General features: G+C 38.2%; 1 protein-coding gene across 2 annotated transcripts in view; it reads left to right on the forward strand.

Moving 5' to 3' along the window:
- The window catches only part of unc5db (unc-5 netrin receptor Db), a 169930-nt gene extending 155343 nt beyond the window's left edge, over positions 1 to 14587 (forward strand). For both annotated transcript variants that reach the window (XM_026322423.2, XM_026322425.2), the window contains 5 exons: positions 2606 to 2833; positions 7531 to 7680; positions 9528 to 9692; positions 12373 to 12551; positions 14068 to 14587. In XM_026322423.2, coding sequence (XP_026178208.1) covers positions 2606 to 2833; positions 7531 to 7680; positions 9528 to 9692; positions 12373 to 12551; positions 14068 to 14329 — 984 coding nt within the window. In that variant the 3' untranslated portion in view covers positions 14330 to 14587. The remainder of the gene's footprint in view (positions 1 to 2605; positions 2834 to 7530; positions 7681 to 9527; positions 9693 to 12372; positions 12552 to 14067) is intronic.
- The last annotated feature ends 5234 nt before the right edge of the window (positions 14588 to 19821 follow it).

Below are 19821 nucleotides of genomic sequence, written 5' to 3' on the forward strand. Positions count from 1 at the left end.
AGAAGAGCTAATAAATTCATCTTCTGATTAACTGTAGCTACAGTACGTGGCTGATGTTGTGCTTATAAGGCAGCCCAGCCATGAACAAACAGGTGGAGGTTTGCTGTCTTGCCCTTGCCATTATGACAATATAGCAATGCTTTTAATTGCCATATTGCCAGTTAACGTGTAATTATTTGTGAGGGGATAAATATTGCTGCTTAAACTGTGTTTACCATTCTGGTTGGTCTCCAAGCTCCTTATTAAAGTGTATAATCGCATGTATTTTATAGATTGTATCTGCTCACAAGGAGGGGAGTTGCAACATACTACATAACAATATTGTGAGACTGGTAATTACAGGAAGATATTTTAAGAAGAATTTAGTGCATTTTCCTTTCCTGTCCCTAGATAATTCTAATGCAGTAAAAAAAACCAACTATTTGCCTCTCAAGTTAAAACAAATCTTTATGAATCATATATTTTCCCTCATTTGCTGTTTTAGTTGTAGTACATTTTCCACTGAAGCAAAGTTTGGATTTTTTACTACATCATTTTTGGTTTCTGAAAGTACTTGAAACAGCATTTGAAGCAGCTTACTCATTTGTTACAACTTAATGCTTGCAGATATTTCCTTTGGTTTGTCACTACTTCTCGTTCATATAATAGAACTTATAATGTCCTCTATTCAGTTTCTGATGATTGAAAGGAAATGGGAAGAAAACAAAGGGGGAAAAAATGAAAGACAGGATATAAAAGACACCTTCATTCCAGTTGGAATGAGCTGCTTCCCAGCTGTTGTTGCATTCTCATAAATAAAACACTCTACATTGTTCATAATGAGTATTTTGTGTTCTGCTATGTACTAACACCATCACTCATGTAGGAAATAGTTTTCTACATTCTCAGGAGACTGCTTACAACCTGTGTGGATTTTTGCTTTGTGATTTAAACCTTGGTTATGTTACCTACACCATTATTCAACAGCAATGTACCAGAACTCAATCTATAATACATTCAACTGTATGCAGAAGTTCATTTGCACAGTTTTATAGGCACGATATCAGTGTAGCCCAGGGCATGAATATTTACTTCTACAACAGACTTTAGCAACAAACTGTGTGTGCTGGGATTCACAGATGAAGGCTTTCTTTGCAGTGGTATAGTTTAAAAAGATAACTTTAAAAAGATAATTTCAGAAAATGTGCCACAATGATGAATATCAGGTTATCTAAGCTTCAAAGCATTCTTGATGTAGGTGGTCTTATTTATAGTACCATTATTATTAATTGAAAAGAAGATGACCAGAAAAAAGTAATATTAACTAAGATGTACCTATGCTTATATTTGCTTATATTTTCTGTTCTTTAATGTGTAGATTCCCACCAGGTCATAAATGTACTGCATATATGAGTCTGTATGTGATATTAAAAAACACAGTCTCCTAGAAATTATTTTTACTGCACATGTCATTCTTTTTCTAGAGGTCGACTGGGTTTTCCTATGGCCAATGCCGATTTTCAAAATCCAGTTTAGCCGATGAGTCGATTATTTAGGGCCAATATGCATGGCCAAATTTCTTGATTTTAGGGAAAAAATATTTGACATAGACATTTGTTTAATAGATTAACTGTTAAAACAGACACATATATTCAAGCAATGTTTCAGTTCAAATTACTTCACTGCCTTCTCATCTAAACAAAACATTGGAAATAGTCATAATAAAATATAAAGACACAAACATAGGCCGACAATATGACCTCTTCAACAGACTAACTTTAATATGTGGTTTCAGTGCAAGGGCACCCAAAATAGACACTCTGGTGGAGTTACTTAGGTTTACTATTACTATTATTTGTATTTATTTTAGTTGTTGTTTTAGTTTTTTAGTTTAGTTTTCTTAAGTCTGGTGTGGTTTTTAACCATATGGTCCACTTAGGAGCCTACAAGTCACAGTAATACATGAACGTTTTTAACCATAACATTTTTAGGTTTTTTGTATACAATCTACATTAGCAATCTAAATGGTCCAAAAAAAGAAAAAAAAAAAAAAACTGTCGGCAATCTGAGAAAATGAGCGGCTTTGCGCATGCGCGAGTTGAGGTTTGGACTCGAATCGGAGTGAACATCTGCTCTGACTGCAGCTGGGCGGGACAATGTGCTGCTCGTTGAGAAGAGTAAGAAGGATACAGTCTCCAAAAGTCTCCAATAACACCAGAAAAAGTCGCTAGATTTGTCGCTAGTCACTTTTTTTGAAAAAGAGTAAATACTTGCTAAATATAGCGACAAAGTCACTAAGTTGGCAACAATGTGGCTCGCAGCTCTATGCTGCTGGGGTCACGTGGTCTGTAGAAATTGACTGCCCGCGCAAGTGCCTGAATAAAAATTGGCCTAAACACTCCAGTGCCAGCCGATAGCCAATTGTCAAAAAGCAGCAAATATCAGATATATCGGCCGACCGATGTATTGGTCGACCTCAACTGACAGCTAATAATTTTGTGGGAAATATTAATAATATGTCTGACACATCACACATTGAATTTTTTTCAATATTAATCAACAGCAAAGTTCACTGATTATCCACTTGCAAAAAAAAAGAAAGAAAAAAACATGTTCTTCATTTCAGGAAGTGATGTCAGTAGAGGAGGAGTCCACTTCCTGTTACTGCCTGATGGACTTGACGAGCTGCCACCTGCTGCTGGATCAGCCAGGCTCATACGCTCTAGTGGGTGAGCCTCTCACACAGGCTGCCGTCAAGAGGTTGAAACTGGCTGTGTTTGGTAGCATGGAGGTTGGCTCCATGAACTACAGTCTGCGGGTGTACTGTGTGGACGACACGCCACATGCCTTTCAGGTAGGCAAGGACACCATTTAAGAGCTTGACTTGTATTTTTACTATTTTCTTTATCCAGCTAGGGCTAAGTTATTGCCGAGTTGAGGCATGTCATATTTCCAGAGTTTTCAATTTTCCACAGCCTGTTTTTGAATAAATCAGGCTGTGGTCAGTAATAGTAGCTTAATTAGTAAATGTATTATACTTGGGCTTCCTTCAGCAGAGTCTGATGTTGCAAACTGCTAATTCATGAAGTAAAGCCAATTTAATGCAAGACTGGTACATTTAAAATTGCCTCTGAGGTGTGATGTATGCTTGTATAGTGCACATTCACCAACACTTTAAAGCATTTCTGTCATTTAAGTGCATGGTGGAAAGTTCTGGAAATAACTTTAATTGTATTTATATGTGCAGACAGTGATATCTTTCACATTTTGTAGATGTTGCATCCAGAAAGTAAAATGTGCAGCCCAATGGAATGCTGTGTCCAGTGACTACAAAAAATAGACACTGACCTAAAAGTTTAATGTACTCCCTGCAACTTCTGAAAAAAAACATTTGCAGGATTGGCTTAAAGCTGCACTGATCAATATTTTATATAAATAATGCATCAGATGACTGTGTAAAGTGGACAGGGCCACTTGTAGTGATAAATCAATGCATTCTTATCCTAGAGTGTCAAATACTGATGCTTTGTTAAGTACCTTTGTTGAGATGCTACAAAAAGTAGTTTTAGGTTTAAGAAAACATTGTGGCATGAGTTAAAATGTTTATTAATTAAAACAATATTTCATACTGTAATCAAACACCTCTTTCCTAATGTGTAATACAGTAAACCTCTTCCTAACATAATTGTAATGCTAATATTTGATACACACAATTACCACAAGTTGGATTAACTCAAAGTTCCCCCTGTGTTTTAACTTCTTTTAGCTAACTTCTTTTGGTTCTAAGGCCAACACAATTAGTGTTTTGATTCACTCTTGTGGCTCTCATCATTATTAGCAGAAATAGCAGAAAACTTAATTAAATTAAATTAAGTATTTAAAAAAAGCCACAACATTCATTGTAAACTAGCTGCTGTTAGACAAAGTTAGCAAACAGCTGGTGGCCACATTTCACTCAGAATCTATCGGAGATTTCACCAGAGCTCAAAGCCCATTCTAGGTTACCGTAGAAAGATGGCAGTGCAACATGGCTGCCTCTGTGAAAGGAGACCTGCTCCCTAAGTAGTTTTAAAAGGCTCATTCTGAGATTGGGAAAATGCAGTGGTTGGTATTTTCTGGTCACTACACTCTAACTACAACATATTTATAAATACTATATTCTATTTCTTCTAATAGATCTCTCTAGATATTATACATTTAACCTTTAAAGGAGACTGATTATTGGACTTCAGTTTATCAGAGATCTAGAAACATTCTGATAAATGCTAATGTTCTTTTGTGTAAATGTGCCACTGTTTGTTCATATGTTAAGCATGTCAACTTTTTAAGGTAATGTCAGCATTGTGTTTAAAGTTTGTTGTGTGGCTCTATATAGCTAATTTTTTTTTTAATGTTCAGTTTACAGAAAAAATCCTGTAAAATCCTGTTCTTTAATTTTCCGTCCAGAATCCAAATCAGCACATTCAAAACCACTTTTACTCTCTGGCCTCTTTCCCAAAAATGTGAGGGTACATAGTAGGCTGCCACTAGTGATTTCTACTCTACTAGGAAGTACATGTTGTAGGTCATGGCCTAGATTCAAAATGAACATCTTGTGTGTTTGGTTTTGTTTGAGTTGTTTGAAGCAGCAGGGAGCTCAGCATGTGCTCTCTATCATTTAAACCATGTGAGTGATTGCAGATTCGTTACCAGTGTGAAACAATACTGCAGAGCTGATACTAGAGCCTCTAACAGCTTGACAGATTCCCTTCCAGTAAATTTAATAGACTGAGACAATGGCTGCTGTACTGTAATCACTGCCATTCAAATGTTAACCAATCAGTTTTTTTTTTTATCTTGTTTGACTTGATTATCCTTCAGCGACCTATAGGGTTTTTAAGCATTGAGATCTCGTCAGAGAACATCAGGGAAATCAGGCTTTCTGTCCTCCCTGGAGAGACTAGACTAATAGAAAAGCTGTGCCAGGCTGAACAGAGCATTGCAAGCCTCCTGACTGACTCTGCCTCCCAACCACCTCTCTGTCATGTTGCAGCCATCAGCAGCAGCTGGCTTTAAAATGTATTCTGGATTTGGTTTATAAATTCCCAGCCTGCAGAGCAGATGCCAGACTTTTGCACATCTCATGGGTTCCTGTCTGTTAGCACCACATCTTTACTGTGTGTTTTCCAAGCTGTGGCACAAAGTCAATCACAGACTGGATACTGGATCAACAGGAAGCCTGATGCAACACAAACACACAAGTGAGGGAGACATTTTCTGATCGCAAGAAAGGCTTATGATTTGTAAGGTTCTCATACCTTCTGTGATACTTAGTGGTACTACAGCTACCTAAATATTTCCTAATATATTCAATAATATATTGAATATTTATATAAGTAATAATGCCAACTAATGGATTTAGCCATGATTGATTCAAAATGAGCAAATACACATGCAATTTGTCTTAAAATCACCCAAATTCAATTGATTTTTTTTTTTTTCATTTTGCTTTGTCATATGTGACAGCAAAAATGGGGAAAGTGTTGTTGCTTAGGAATGAGCAGAAATAATGCCTCTTCACCAATTATGTCACAGCACTCAAGTTGTATTGAAGAGACAATGCATACAAGGATGCCACGTAAAATTACCACTCCTATTAGCATTCTGTTGACATTAACTTCTAGTGTAAATGCTATTAGAAAATGCTGTTCACCTCCACCTTAAACCTTTGCTTTGGCAAAGAATCAATGTCCTGAATTCTAACATCATTAATAAGAATAATTGTATTTTAAAAATCAACACAATCACTGTCACAATCTCACCATCATCACAATAGTCGTGTTGTAAGACTATAGAATGATGTGTGAAATTATATGTAGACCTATAAGGGAAAACCAAAAACATGAGAGGGGTCTAAGAGTATACCTCATGCCTTTGGACTGCAGGTCTCTGGGATGGCAGAAAAAGAGTAGGGATCCCAGGTAAAAGGCTTGTTACTTCTTTTAATGTCTGCTTGAAGTAGAGTTAAAAGTTACTGGGCAGCAATGGAGGTCTACAACACAAAGGAATAAGCTATGGTCTGGGTTCACAGACATTCTACTCAGTACACAAAATTCACTGTTAATGTGTTAGTCTCTATAGGATTTGTGAAAAAGCATAGGCCCTATCTTGAAGGAGCTGGAACCTGTGATTTTTTTTTTTTGCAATTTTTGCTTGCAAATGACTTGAAGTCAAAATTGGTGAGAATTATTGTCCTGTTCATAGACTTATCAGTTCTTTGGTGCAGCCCTACCAGACAACTCAATATATTTTAAGCAGCAGATTAGACTGTTATCACTTCAAGAGGGCATGATATTTAGTGTTTGCTCTGTTAGTGGTACCAGCAACAGAAATACCTGTGGTTGGGTTCTTACTTAAAACGATCCTTTGCACATTTCATGCACACAAGCTTTGACTTTTTAGCAAATATTTTGAACCACAGTTGCACCTCTGTTTTTAAATACAGCTAGTACAGCATCATTTGACTATTCAGAACTCTCTTCTCCAGGCTGGATTTCTAATTCATGTCTAACAATGAAACACCCCTTTGGCTATAAAACATCATCTAAGACACAGCAGTTATGTGTGTGACATGTCAAAAACAGTCCAGTAACAAAACTTCATCTTGCATCTTGACAGCATCAAATGAGTTCAAGCTAAGGAATGTCACCATGGATCCAAGCTGGTTACAGTACCTGCTTTATGAGAAAACCAAAAAAATCCAGCGCTATCTGGTAATAGCTCTGAATGACAGCAGCAGATGGCAGACGAGAATCACCATATTTTAGGTTCACTGCTGTCACATTTAATTTTACTATAATATATGTCTCTCATCTTCTTTTTGCCAACAGTTGATTGTTTTCACACCTACAGCAACAACAATATGTAATACACCCTGGATAAGCTTTTTTGCAAACACATGCATAACAGTGTGTACACTGCCAAACAGGCACACACATGCATCAGAATCAGTCAGCATAGCCTGGCATTAGTCACAGCTCCATTCCCTCTGTTCCCTTTGTGATTGAGATGGCTAAGGATAGACGGTGCAGACACTGAACCGTCCCAGCGGGACACTGAACAATGATGACCTGCAAGCGACAATCAAAGGACTCTTTCATCATCACAAATTCAATTTGCTAGATGGACGTGTGGCTTTCCCCAGCATTTAATTCAAGTTTCAATCTGTCATGTTGAGGCTGCAAATGTGGAGCTAATGTGAGAGCACGAGTTGTAGGATGTGTTCAGTGGAGTCTCAATGTCACATCTTTGTGGCCTATTTCCATGTTAGTATTTCTGATGAGTCAATTAGTGGATGTGACAGAGGAAAGGATTAACAACAGGTGTTCATGCTGATATGCAAAGTTAGTGTGCCTTCAAAAGAAATGGCAGGATTCTTGTATTCCTAATTTACTCACACGTCCTTCTTACTTCTTTCCACTTTATATTTTTTGTGTTCTTATGTCTTTAGTCTCCTTTTTTCTGACCCCTTTCCTCTTTTTTCTTTTACCTTTCCTTCCTTTTCCTCTCCAGGGAGTGGTGGCAGCAGAAAAGACAAGAGGAGGTCAGCTCCTCGAGGAGCCAAAGATGTTGCCTTTCCGAGCAAACACCTTCAGCCTCCAGGTGTCCATCCAGGATGTTCCCCAGTTCCTGTGGAGCATCAAACCCTTCACCACATGTCAGGTAATCATGGCAGTAACTGACAAGTCATTAAATCAAAGACTAGATCAGATATTGAATCTTTTCAAGATCCTATTTGTGCTGTTAAGAGCAATTTGCTGTGGTGTGTCTGCACTGCTCCTCTTTGGACTCATTGGACAAACTGTGGGGAGAGCTGTGATGTGTTTCTGCTTGTTCTTATTAATGAACCTGGACATTCTCTACCTGGCAGACTTGCTGTATTGTGTGGTGTATTTTTTGTTAATGTGATCTGACACATAGGGCATAGGCATGATGTTATTGTCATGGCATCTCAAGGCCCCTGATGAGCCATCTTTAGATTTTTTTAGATTAGATCACCCTTGTTTTTAAGTCTGCATTTATAAGTGTTATTAAGTCATTGGTGTAGTCTTCCATGAAAAAAATAAACACCATTACTGTAAATTGTTTTCCACCAGTGGATTGTAAGGAGAAAGAGTTATTATTGTATTAGACTGAAACAAGTGTATTTTTGTGATTTCTGTTTCTAATTCTGTCTGCAACAGTTAATGATATTGTAAAGTCACCGGGATCTAAAGAGGAAACTTTCTTAATTAGGAAGAATAAAGAACTGAGCTAAACTCATGCTTAATTTGACAGCAGTTTTCAGGTCCAGTTTACCATTTATGATAATTCACATTTAACCAAACTAACCATTGAACTGTCTTAACTGGTTAGTTTGCTGTAAACTGCTGCTAAGCAAGTCAGATGCTGTGTGACACATCAACATCCCCCTGGAGTGAGAAAACAGCTGCTGTAAACTGTCAGGCAGTTTTTTGGTAACCATTGTTGTCACATATGCTCCTACTCTTCGCTTTATATTCCTGTTTGTGTGCACCATGTTGTGTTTTAAAACTGCATTTAACAAATTTCCTGATGTTACCAACAATCCTCTCATGAGGATCATAAAGATAGATTTGACTTGAGATTAATAGCTGTGTGTTTGTTTTGGTTGCAGGACTGTTAAGATGCTAACCGTAATAGATTGAATGCAGCGCAGCAGGCAGTGAATACTGTTTTGTATCTTGTTTTTGTTCCATTTGCAGAGGAGCTGAGCTGTATCCACACTGTACACTGTTGTTGCTTAAAGATCTGAATGCATAGTGAAAGCTCTGTGTTTCAAAGAAACCCATCCTCTCCACAGCTTTATTTATGAGGGCCTCGGGATGGAAGGCAGGGATACAGCGCAAACCTGCTTTGGTGGAGCAGGTGTAGAATAATAGCTGAGCCTCGCGCCATACATCAAGTCAGCTTTTAGTGCTAAAGAGCATCTGAGCTTTCCATGTCCATCACCCCTCCCTCTCCTCTGCCACTACTCCCTGATTCCATTATCTGCTGTGAGCTGCAATGGGCATCCAAGATCAAAGCCATGTGGGTTAAGTCTTCAGCAGGCACACCAACCACTGCTTTTAATACTCTAGTCTTCACAAAAAATGGTTTACAGGTCACTTTTAACATGTGTATATTGCAGAGACAGACTATCAGAGGTCAAGGCTGTTGGAAGGAATTGTTTCCCCCTATTCCCAGTACCTAGCCTGCAAACTGTTTCTTTTATCAGAGATCTATATGAAGCTTAGGCTCTTTTTGTAAATGACAGAACTACTTTCTTTAATAATACTTATTTCCATGCATAAATATATCAAGCCATGGAATCGCAGAGACTTCAAAGCCAGCTCTTACTTTTTATCTTGCCATATGTAAGTGGTAGACAATGTGACAGTGTGGCCACATGTACGATAATGAGCTGAATCATATTATTTAGAGCATATGTGAACATTGCAGTTGTACTGCATTGCATCTCTGATGTCCCTCTTCTTCTTCTGCCACCTCAGGAATTCTCCTTTCCCCAAGTGTGGTGCAGCAACCAGCAGCCCCTGCACTGTGCCTTCTCTCTGGAGAGATACAGCCCTGCCACCGCACAGCTCTCCTGCAAAATCAGCGTGCGCCAGGTCAAAGGCCACGAGCAGATTCTGCAGGTCTACACGGCTGTGGCCGAGGTGAGACTCTGCAGCTGCGGGAGACGGGAAGGGGGGAGTTTGCTTTACTTTCTCCCTCAACCTTTATGTGACCTTCCTGGAGTGTGTCCACTGACAACAGGGCCAGCTCTTCTGAGCTTGCAATATGTATTAATGGAGTGAAGAGAACCACCCTTTCTTTCTTCACAGATTTATGCTAAACACAGACAACAGAGATCCAGCTGTTCACTGTGTTTGCTATGTATATTTTTTAACCTTTATCTCTCCAGGGATTCATGTGTTCCAGCATAGAACCTGCTTCTCATTCACATGCACCAACACCTGGGAGCTGCCCACTGTAACAACAGACTTCTGTCGGCCACTGAGCAGCTCCAGTGGAGCAGCTAGGAGTTAGAAATTCTCACTCAAGAGCACCTTGACAGTAGTTGTTAAGGCAGAAAGGAGAAGGAGTGTTGCTCATTGATTTTATCCAACTGCTGTTTCACAACCAGTCGCAAATGTGCCTGTCCTATCACAAAGCCACCAACACGTTTTCAACTAATTGCATTAGTTAGGGTTAGGAAGAAGAAATAAAGGCGCTGTGCTAGGATTCAAATCATCACTGATCAATAATCTTTTTCTCTCGTGCAGAAAGTCTTAGAAAAAAAAAGAAAACTTTTAATGTACATGAAAATAGATATGAATCAGTTTACACACATTATTTTTATGTTAATATTAGGAATCACCAAGCAGACTTGCTTTTATCCACAAATTTTCCTTCTAAGCTATTGAGTCCAAAAAGCTTCCTTACTTTACTTTTCAGATGGTTCAATATAATAATTATCTCATATTGGTTGCTTTCTCTATATTGCATTAACAAAGAAAACAACAACACCCTAGCTTGCTGATGGCTGAAGGGCATGCAGTGAGTGGGTTGGATAGCCGCTCCAGCTGGAGCAAAAGGCACAGGCCTTTGCGCAGATTTTATGCTTAGCAGAAAAGTTCTGTCAATTTCAGCTATGGCCTTGACCTTTCAGTACATAGATCCAATCAATAGATGACAACTTGAAAGCAACCCACGATTCATCAGAACTTTTCCTGACTGTTGGCCTTTTTCAGACAAACAGTGCCTTGTTTAAGGTGAAATTCATGTCTTTTCTTAGCTTGTCTTTTATTTTTGTCATTTTATTTGTTCTTGCCCAAAGTAAAACACTAAAGCTTGTATCTACTGTACACTGAGTCCAATATGCAAGCTGTTATGCCCCAGCCTAGGGGTTGCCGGAGCGTAACACGATTGTGGAGTTTTCCTCCAAACCTCTTCCACTCTCAACAAACACGAACTAGACGAACTACAGTTAACGAGAATATTTATTCTGTTGAAAACACAGAATACAAAACAGAATGTTCAAAACAAACACAAACGCTAATTTAGCCCTACTCAAACAAAAACGCTCTGTGAGGTGGGAGAATAGCTCTCTCGAACAGCAGTCCGTGGGCTTCTTATAGTCCTTCCGGGAAGTGTTGGACCAATCCCGGAAGTTCAATCCACGGTCCTCGAGTCCACGCCCACTCCAGCATCCGACACACACACACGAAATAGGGAGGGGAGAGCCAACAACACACCAACCACACACATAATGACCCCTAGGGTCATAACAAAGCACATGTTGATTGTGTGAAGAGGGATGTTGGGAATAGTCAACTTGGTCTTCCATTCAGCAGGATTGGACAGCATTCAGCTCTGACAAAGAATGTGATTTCTCTGTTAACAAACCCAATGCATCAGTGTTTTTGTATTGGATGACTGTGCACATTGTCATGGTTAAAACTGAACAAAAGTGAACTGTGAGTCCAGAGCCAGCTGGAGACTGAACTTAAACAGGATTTAACAGGCTTTAGTTAAGTTGAACAGAAGATGAAATAAATGCTTGCAGGATGAATGTGTCAGTGTGACCAAACTTTCAGGGTGAGGTGGAAGTTTTTATTCAGAGTTTGGAAAGAAGATAAAAATTATGTTATCTAGGAACACGTGTTCTGCACTGAAATTTCTGGTGCTGCAGTTGGATGTTCCTCAGCTCTATGGTGCAGTATCTACTGGACTGTGATATGGGATGGAACAAGAAGGGGGCGCTGTTCGTCTGTTTCAGAAAGTCAAAGCGGCAGATAATGGAATGTTGCAATACCAGATGGGAAAACCACTGTTCCCCACATCCCTCTCCCCCTGATCAACACAATCACATCAAACAATGTGATTTATGCTCCTAAAGTAAATGTACCTTATAACTCACACCTGTGGACTTGTGATTTTCCAGTGAATTTCCAGTTTGTAGGTAAAAGCACAGAGGCCTCTTTGATTACAGCACACTAGTGTTTGAAAGTGTATCAATTAATTCACTCTCAATACATATGATAATTAGTGGAATGCACTTTCTTCCCATCCCAATTCAGTTCTTATATTTGAGGATAATAGTGTATGTACATTTTAGCCAATTAGTCAAAAAAGAAAAAATTCACACCACAGGCTAGCTGAAGGTGTGATCACCACAATAAGCCAGTGGATGAGTTCGGGTAGAGCAGTTTCAACCATTGAAAGAGGAGGCGGTAGGGGTTCTAATATGATCACTCTGGCTTGCCAAGTTGGTTAAAACAAGTACAAAGCAACATTTGCAAATTATATCTGACCCTAGTTTGATAATACTCTGTTTCTGTTCTGTTCCTCCAGACTGAAAAGGAGCCTGTTCCATTTTTTATGCAGACAGACTGCACCATCACATCCCAGACGGGCCCCAAGGCCTTCAAAATCCCCCTCTCCATCCGCCAGAGGATCTGTGCCACCTTCGACACTGCCAATGCCAAGGGCAAGGACTGGCAACTCTTAGCGCAGAAACTCCACTTAGATCAGTAAGTGTATGAAGTGTGTCCTCTCAGAGATTGCATGTTGTATGTGTGAACTCATTTCTCTGTAATGGCCCCCGCCGTGAACACTAGCTGATGAGAATAATAAGTCCATGAGTGTAACCTCCTGAATGTGAGTTTATATGAGCCTTTAGTCTTCATGTTGTTTGTCAGTAGTTGGAGACAGGACTAATTCTTTAACTGTATAGCACATAACTGATTGCATTGTTTAATGCATGCTATGGCACATACTGCAAAATTAGTTTGTGCCAGATTTAGTCTTAATTTAAAAAATTAATAGTTGAACAGTCAAAGCATTTGTGTAGCCTAATTGGTGACTAATAAATCTTATGGATATGTGACCATTTGCTTATTAATGCATTGTCCTCTTTTCTTAACCAAATTAAAACATAGCTATATGATGTGAGACTATACTAATGTTGACACAGTCCAGTTGTTGTATTTGCTTGGTCTTAGCTTGTGGCAGCTATAATCTTCTGTTAAGTGCATGATTCATGAGATGCCAGTATCTAAAAGCCCTTTCAGATTCCAAATTATCCAGATAAGCTTTCCTCTCCAAGTTGGGCAGCTTTGAACTGAGCCTGATGTGACCAATGGTTTCAGCCTTTTATGTCACTAGTTATTTCTCTTGCACCAAGAAGTGGCAGTGAAATACTGCCCCCAACTGGACTCATCCCTACATGACTGCTGTTGCATTGTATTGGCATGGAAACAAGCTACCTTTCTTTAACTTTGGCAGCACCTGAAAATTAAATGCAAACCAAACTGTGTTTGCCAGTAATTACTCATCATTTGAGATGCTAATTTATGCTTCATTATATTTTTAATAGTATTAAAAGGTCATACTGTTTGTTTTAACCACATGGAAAACCAGATTGTTGTTTATGCACCAAGGCAATCCAATTTGTGTTCAGTTAATTTACAGTTACATAATGCAAGACATAATAAGTATAATTCTTAAAAGTCTAATCAAGAGGACCCAGGCACTCACATGCATTATTGTTAATATTGATTTAGTAATAAAATGTATTAGATTGTCTAACATATGGATAACTATTCATTACAATACATTTTGTAATTAAGGCTAACTTCTAACCAATGTAGTGATTATTATTATTTTATTTATTTTTTTTTTTTCTGACACCTAGGATCTTCTGAAAAACAAATGTCAGCAAACAGTAATTTATTAATGTAAATGTAAATATTATTTGCATCTAATTGTCTGCTGGATGGAAAAAAGAAAAATATAGGATTACATAGACCTTGTCCTTCATGGTGTTGTTTTAGAACTTTTGGTCTTGTTGTGCATCAAAATCTCACTCAACACTCTCTCTCAAAGCAAAATAAAACATTTTAACTATTTATGCATTCAGTTTGACTGATGTTTTAGAAGATAAATAGAGAGTCCATACCTGATGAAACTATTCAGCACATTTGCCTCTTTCTTGGGTGACCTTTACCTGCATTGTTGATTAATCCACGTTTGTGTGATCCCCTACAGAAACCTGGGTTACTTTGCAAAGCAACAGAGTCCATCAGCCGTCATATTGAGTCTGTGGGAGGCTCGCCACCAGGACACCGCTGACCTTGACGCGTTAGCCAGCGCCCTAGAGGAGATTGGCAAGATCCACTCCAAAAGCTCCCCGAAGGACCCGGACGAGCCAGAGTCAGACTTAAATCACATACACACAGGCAGTCTGTGCACAACAAGCAAACTGACAAGTCAGAAGACAGAGGACTCTGCTCCTGAATACACAGGCTGAGAGAATGAGGCTGTGCGTGCAAACTGAAAAACAAATCTGTGTACGCACACAGCCACTGATGGACAACACAGTGTGGCATGTGCTTGAAGGTCAAGAGGTTGTCGACGAGTGGACGGTGTGAGCAGCTAACATGCTGACCAGTCACAACAGGTCAAGCTGAGCCGGTGCCTGCAAATGATCTTCCCCTCCTCCCTTTTAAAAATCTTTTTCTGCCTTTCCACCCAACTTTTCTTTTTTTCAATTTTTTTATTTTAAGTTAAAGCTTTCCCCTGTATATTTCATATCCTCTTCAGAGTGTGTGTGTGTGTGTGTATGTGTATGTGTGTTTCTGTGTCTCTGTGTCTGTCTCTGCGTGTCTGTGTCTGCACGAAGGTGTGTGTGTGTCTGTGTGCGCACTTGTGCATGTATGGGATATAAGAGTTACAAGCTCCTTTTCCCCCACCCCCTCAGCTTTCCCAGCAGTCAACATGGCAACAGGAAATATTTGCATAAAGGTTTTCACATACAGATAAGGTGATACAACTGTGGCATAATTTCAGAGTTACCTAGTGTTTCATCTAATTCTGTTTCTTTTAAAAACCATCTTCTTGTGTTGAAGAAGGAATGAGGACTTAAAAGCAACTTTTTGGCATCTAATGTTATATTTTTAAATGGAAGCTCCAGATTGCTTAAATGTTGTAGTTGTAGATACTTACAGCCAAGTATCTTGAAATTATTCCTTTTTTTTTTTTCTCTAAAAAATGTAAATTTAGTCTATAGGAAGTTTGCTTCTTCTGCTAGACAACCACTGTTATATACTAATTTATACAAGAAATAGTTCAGAAAATACAATATCAGCCCCAGTCTAAATGTGAATGATAGCACAGTCAGAGGGTTACTTCCCACTTGTGAATGGAAGAAACTGGTTGTGGTGAATGTGGCAGAGTGAGACTTCTAACCGTGGCATTACAGTTCATTAAAGTTTCCCCCACCAAGAGATAGAGAGGCAGGAAGCTGTACAGCATCATCTCCTGACGCCACAGGGAGCAGATGACTGTGTCTTATCACCCAGTTCCCACCCTTAACCCCCATCACACAGACCTCATATCAAGCCTTGACACCTGCCCCCACCACAACCACCCCTCACTTCCAACACACACATGCAGACGACCATACTGAATGTGTTTCGCGGCTACAAAGGTCACGCGGAGATGAAGTTTGCATGTTAAAAACAAATAGAAGAGGGAAATCAATGGTGTCAGTGTCAGAAATACAACACACACTCATACATATATCAGTTGCAACACCAAACATACTGAAAGAATCAAAATGGAGAGGATCTCCTGGATTTGGGAGAGAAGATATTTAAAAAAAAAAAAAAAAACAAAAAAAAAACCCAAACACTTTAAAATATTTTGTTTCAGCCACTGAGGTAATGGCGAATGAAAGTTGGCCAATCTGTGGTACTCTTGGACCATCTGCATTGGGTTAGTATAAAGCAAGTAGCCAACAACACAAAGAAAGTCTGCTAGGGTTAAAGTTTTAATTTACACTCCCTGATTTTGCTATTGTACCCACCCATATTTATTTTAATCAGTGTTTGATGAACACGTAGGGTAAAATATGTGTGAAAATGAAAGCAAGTTAAATTATATACGTAATACACATTCACATTTAATTAATTCTTTTATGTGAAATATATTCAGAAACATCTACTCTTCAATATTCAGAGGTTTGTACATACCTCACATAACAATAAGGCTCTGCCTTGCCCATGCCGGAGAGATGCATTCTGGGTAAAATAAGGCCAGCCATGTGGTGTTAAGAAATGCAAACAATGTTTTCTCCCAGGTGTTGATTCCTGTATCCACCTTAGATAAATGAACTTTAATATGGTGCTTTATCATTTTGAAAAATTACACTGAAAAAAATAACATGGTGATATATTTGATGTAAGACAGGTTGCTCCGATCCACAAAATCCACAGTTAATAGTTTTCATTTTCTAGCCATCTAACGCTAGTGACTACTCAACGAAATGACTGTAAAACTGTGAGGTGAAAGTGCATGTTTGACTCTGGTGTCCATTGCAAATAAACATCCATAAATCTAGAAATTATAGAATAAAGGTGCTCCGTATAACTTCAGAACCAGCCTGGAAATCATGGTGTTTTTAGGTTTCCTTCAGTGTCTAAATGATCCAGGGATAGATCTCTGTACATCAATACATACTGTTAATAGTAAATTCAGCTTACCTCGTTTGTCAAAATGAAAACAAGACTCAGCTTGTTTCCTATAGCATAACTCACTGAATCTATGATAGCATTACTGCTACAAATGAGGTTACATGTACTGTGCCACAGTGTTAGTATATCTTAAAGAGGAGTCATTTTCTCTGAGGGTAGATTTTAGCATTGGTTGATGTAAAACGGTGTATTTTAGCTTTTTTGGTATTGTAAAAATATTTCAATCAAAAATGAGAAGAATTATAAAAAGAAAGTATTTTAAGATGTTTGTGGTAAACATCAGTGAGCCCTATCATTTATTTATTTTATTTTTGTAGGGTGACATTTACATTTCTAACTACATTCAGGAAAACAATGACTATGCATAATCACATACGCACATACAGTTTGAGTAATGCGATGAGTAATGCACGACTGCAGTTATACAGCTGCACCCTTCCTTAGAGTTGTAATGCGTGATTTGTTGTAGCTAGTTGAGCCAGTAATTCCTTTATTCACACCTGTGTCTGTAGTGTCCCCAGATTTCCTCCAAAATTACTTCAGATGCTACAGATCTCAACTGTATCAGAAAATTAGCTTCACATAAATGCTGGCATTTCTGGCACACTATTGGGTACTTTAGCAAAATCAGAAACTATTTCTCTTAGTTTCATCCAAATTAGGACTTCACCTCTAACCATGACTGACTTCCACAACTGATTTATATAACCAACCTGAAAAAACATAAGTTTTGTTCTTGCTGTCAGCTAAATAAATGCAATCAGAGTTCTCACCTCTTGTCTACAAATCTAGTTCTTGAACATTTCATTCTAATTTAAATTCTTTTAGATGTTTTTACTATAAGAGAGTTAAATGCATTTTGAATATGTCTTTCTGTGTTTTTTTTCCAGGAATGATACGGTGATGTTAAATGCATCACTGAGTATTTCTGACCTGATACACTGTATGTGAATGGCTTCATCCTGCCATGAAAAAAAATGTTTGCATCGTCTTTTTGAGTCAAGTTACATTCATTGTTTATGTAATTTAATCTAGTGAGTAAAGAATGTGAAAGGTAATCTTTTAATTTTTTCCCACCCGTATGATTTCTGTAATTGTGACTAACTGGATTTTCCTTCTCATTCCTGCAAGCAAAAAGTGTCAAAAATGGAAACGTGTGCTTTTGTAATGACTAGCGGTGGCTTATGTTGCATCGAGAGTATCCTGTCTACCCTGTACACCCCTTCAACCTCAACATTCAGCTGTGTCTATTGTATATCATAAACATGTTAAAATTCAGTTGTTTTCCTAACATGAGCTCAAACAGACACAAACACAAAATTCTCACTATGTATAATGCTTTGGTGTAAGACTAACCTTGTTTCATGAGATAGTTCACCTTGCATCCATGATCTTCTGACACCTGAGTTGGTTGGTCCCATGCTCTTTTTAGCTTCACGCATGGCCTTCAGCTTCATATCACTATTCTTGTGCCTTGTTTAACTACTGTAAATGGTGAATGTTGTAAATTACAGATGGGGAAAAAAAGAACAATTAATCATACTGACATACATATAAAGGTATTAGTTTAAAAAAAGTATTTAAGATTATAATATTGAATAGGCTGCAGAGCTTTTCTAGTGCTAAACATCTATGTTTGGTAATGCCAGGGCAGCTTTGTGGTATATTGTACTTATAATTATGGACATTTTGGATGTTTTCTGTACAGTAGAATTTGCTAATGTATATGCAGCCTTTTGGAAATAAATGTACAGTTGAAAGATCTCAAACACTAGTTCTTGTTGCATTATGTGCTAAAACTACATAAAATAATTTCTTATCTAATTCACATGTGGGTTATTATGTAAATTGAATTTAGGCAGTGACATTCTAGACACTAGAGGATTGTAGAGCCTTTGGATGCAGGTGTTAAAGTAGGACATTAAGGAATAAATGAGGAGCATAATACCAACATACTATTAGAATCTGTTAGTAGTACACAGACATTGAAATCCTCAGACTGACAATAGATTGTTTGAAAAGAAATTAATTATATCAAATGCAGCAGAGCCAGAAATTACAAATCAGCCACTGGCTGTTATTCAGAGATTTAAGTGCGTTAAGCTGCATAGCTCTGGTAAACTAACTTGCTTCTGCCTCCACATCCCTTGATTTTTGTCAGATTTGAAGTTGAAGCCTTTAGCTACATCATTTTAGGCAGTTTATCAGACTTTACACAGCTCTCCCTGGAGACACAAAAGGCTTTACAACCTTTTTATTCACATATGCAGCAATATTCCCCAACACATGTAAACAGACTATGTATAAAATTGCTGCAGTTCTCCCCGAGTAGGTTTTAAAAAGGAAAAAATAACACCAACAATTACATTAGTACACACACTTAAGTTCACTGTGCATTCGTGGGAAACATACTCGCTAATTCACCTAATTACACATTAAGAGTAATGCATCAGTAATGTTTTACTGTGTAGGCTGTATTCATTGTGTGTAGGATGTGTATTTTTGTGAAATCATTAGTCATGAGAAGAATTTATTATGAAATTCTTTACCAAACCACAAGTGAAAGGAAAGGCTGGGTTTCTGGATAGGGTGGATTTAGGCCATATAAACACACAGTCATAGAAGACTCAAATGATCTATATCTCAAATTTGTAGGATAGACAGGTCTTGCATGTTACCTGATCTAAACATGAGTGTAGTGAAGTGATGTAATGAAGAGTTTGTGTAAATGATTAAAAGCTGTATGCTAACAGGATCAACCTTACACAGTCCAACAAACAATGTTTTACCATCAGCTTGTTTGGAAAAACAGCAAGGACACACATTATTACAAAAGCTAACTTACAGCAAGACTGATGCCTAACTCACAGTAAGGTGATTATTATACAACTATCATGAAACATTTTCCATCACATGGCTGTATGGTACCATACCTGTATGTTCCAGCATTAACTGTTACTTTAGCAATATTTTTAGGTCAGTACAAGACCTGCTCTGACGTCAGTGCTGGGATGAATCAACTCAAAGTCCTGAGCAGCCATGGAAGAGTTGATGATAGATTCCCCAAGTGAAAAGAGGTAGATATGTAGATCCTGCAGTATAGATTGGTTTCAGTGATTTCCAGTTCCATCCTGTGATGGGAAGGATAAATTTAAATGGGCAAAGTGAAAGAGCAGCACTTGCCCTTAAGCAAAATGTCATCATGAAAGATGCTCAATGTTCACAGCTCAGGCTGTGGTTGTACTTGACAGTTTTGTCTGTAACTTTA

Source organism: Mastacembelus armatus, chromosome 9 (genome assembly GCF_900324485.2).
Source record: "Mastacembelus armatus chromosome 9, fMasArm1.2, whole genome shotgun sequence".
NCBI classification, from domain to species: domain Eukaryota; kingdom Metazoa; phylum Chordata; class Actinopteri; order Synbranchiformes; family Mastacembelidae; genus Mastacembelus; species Mastacembelus armatus.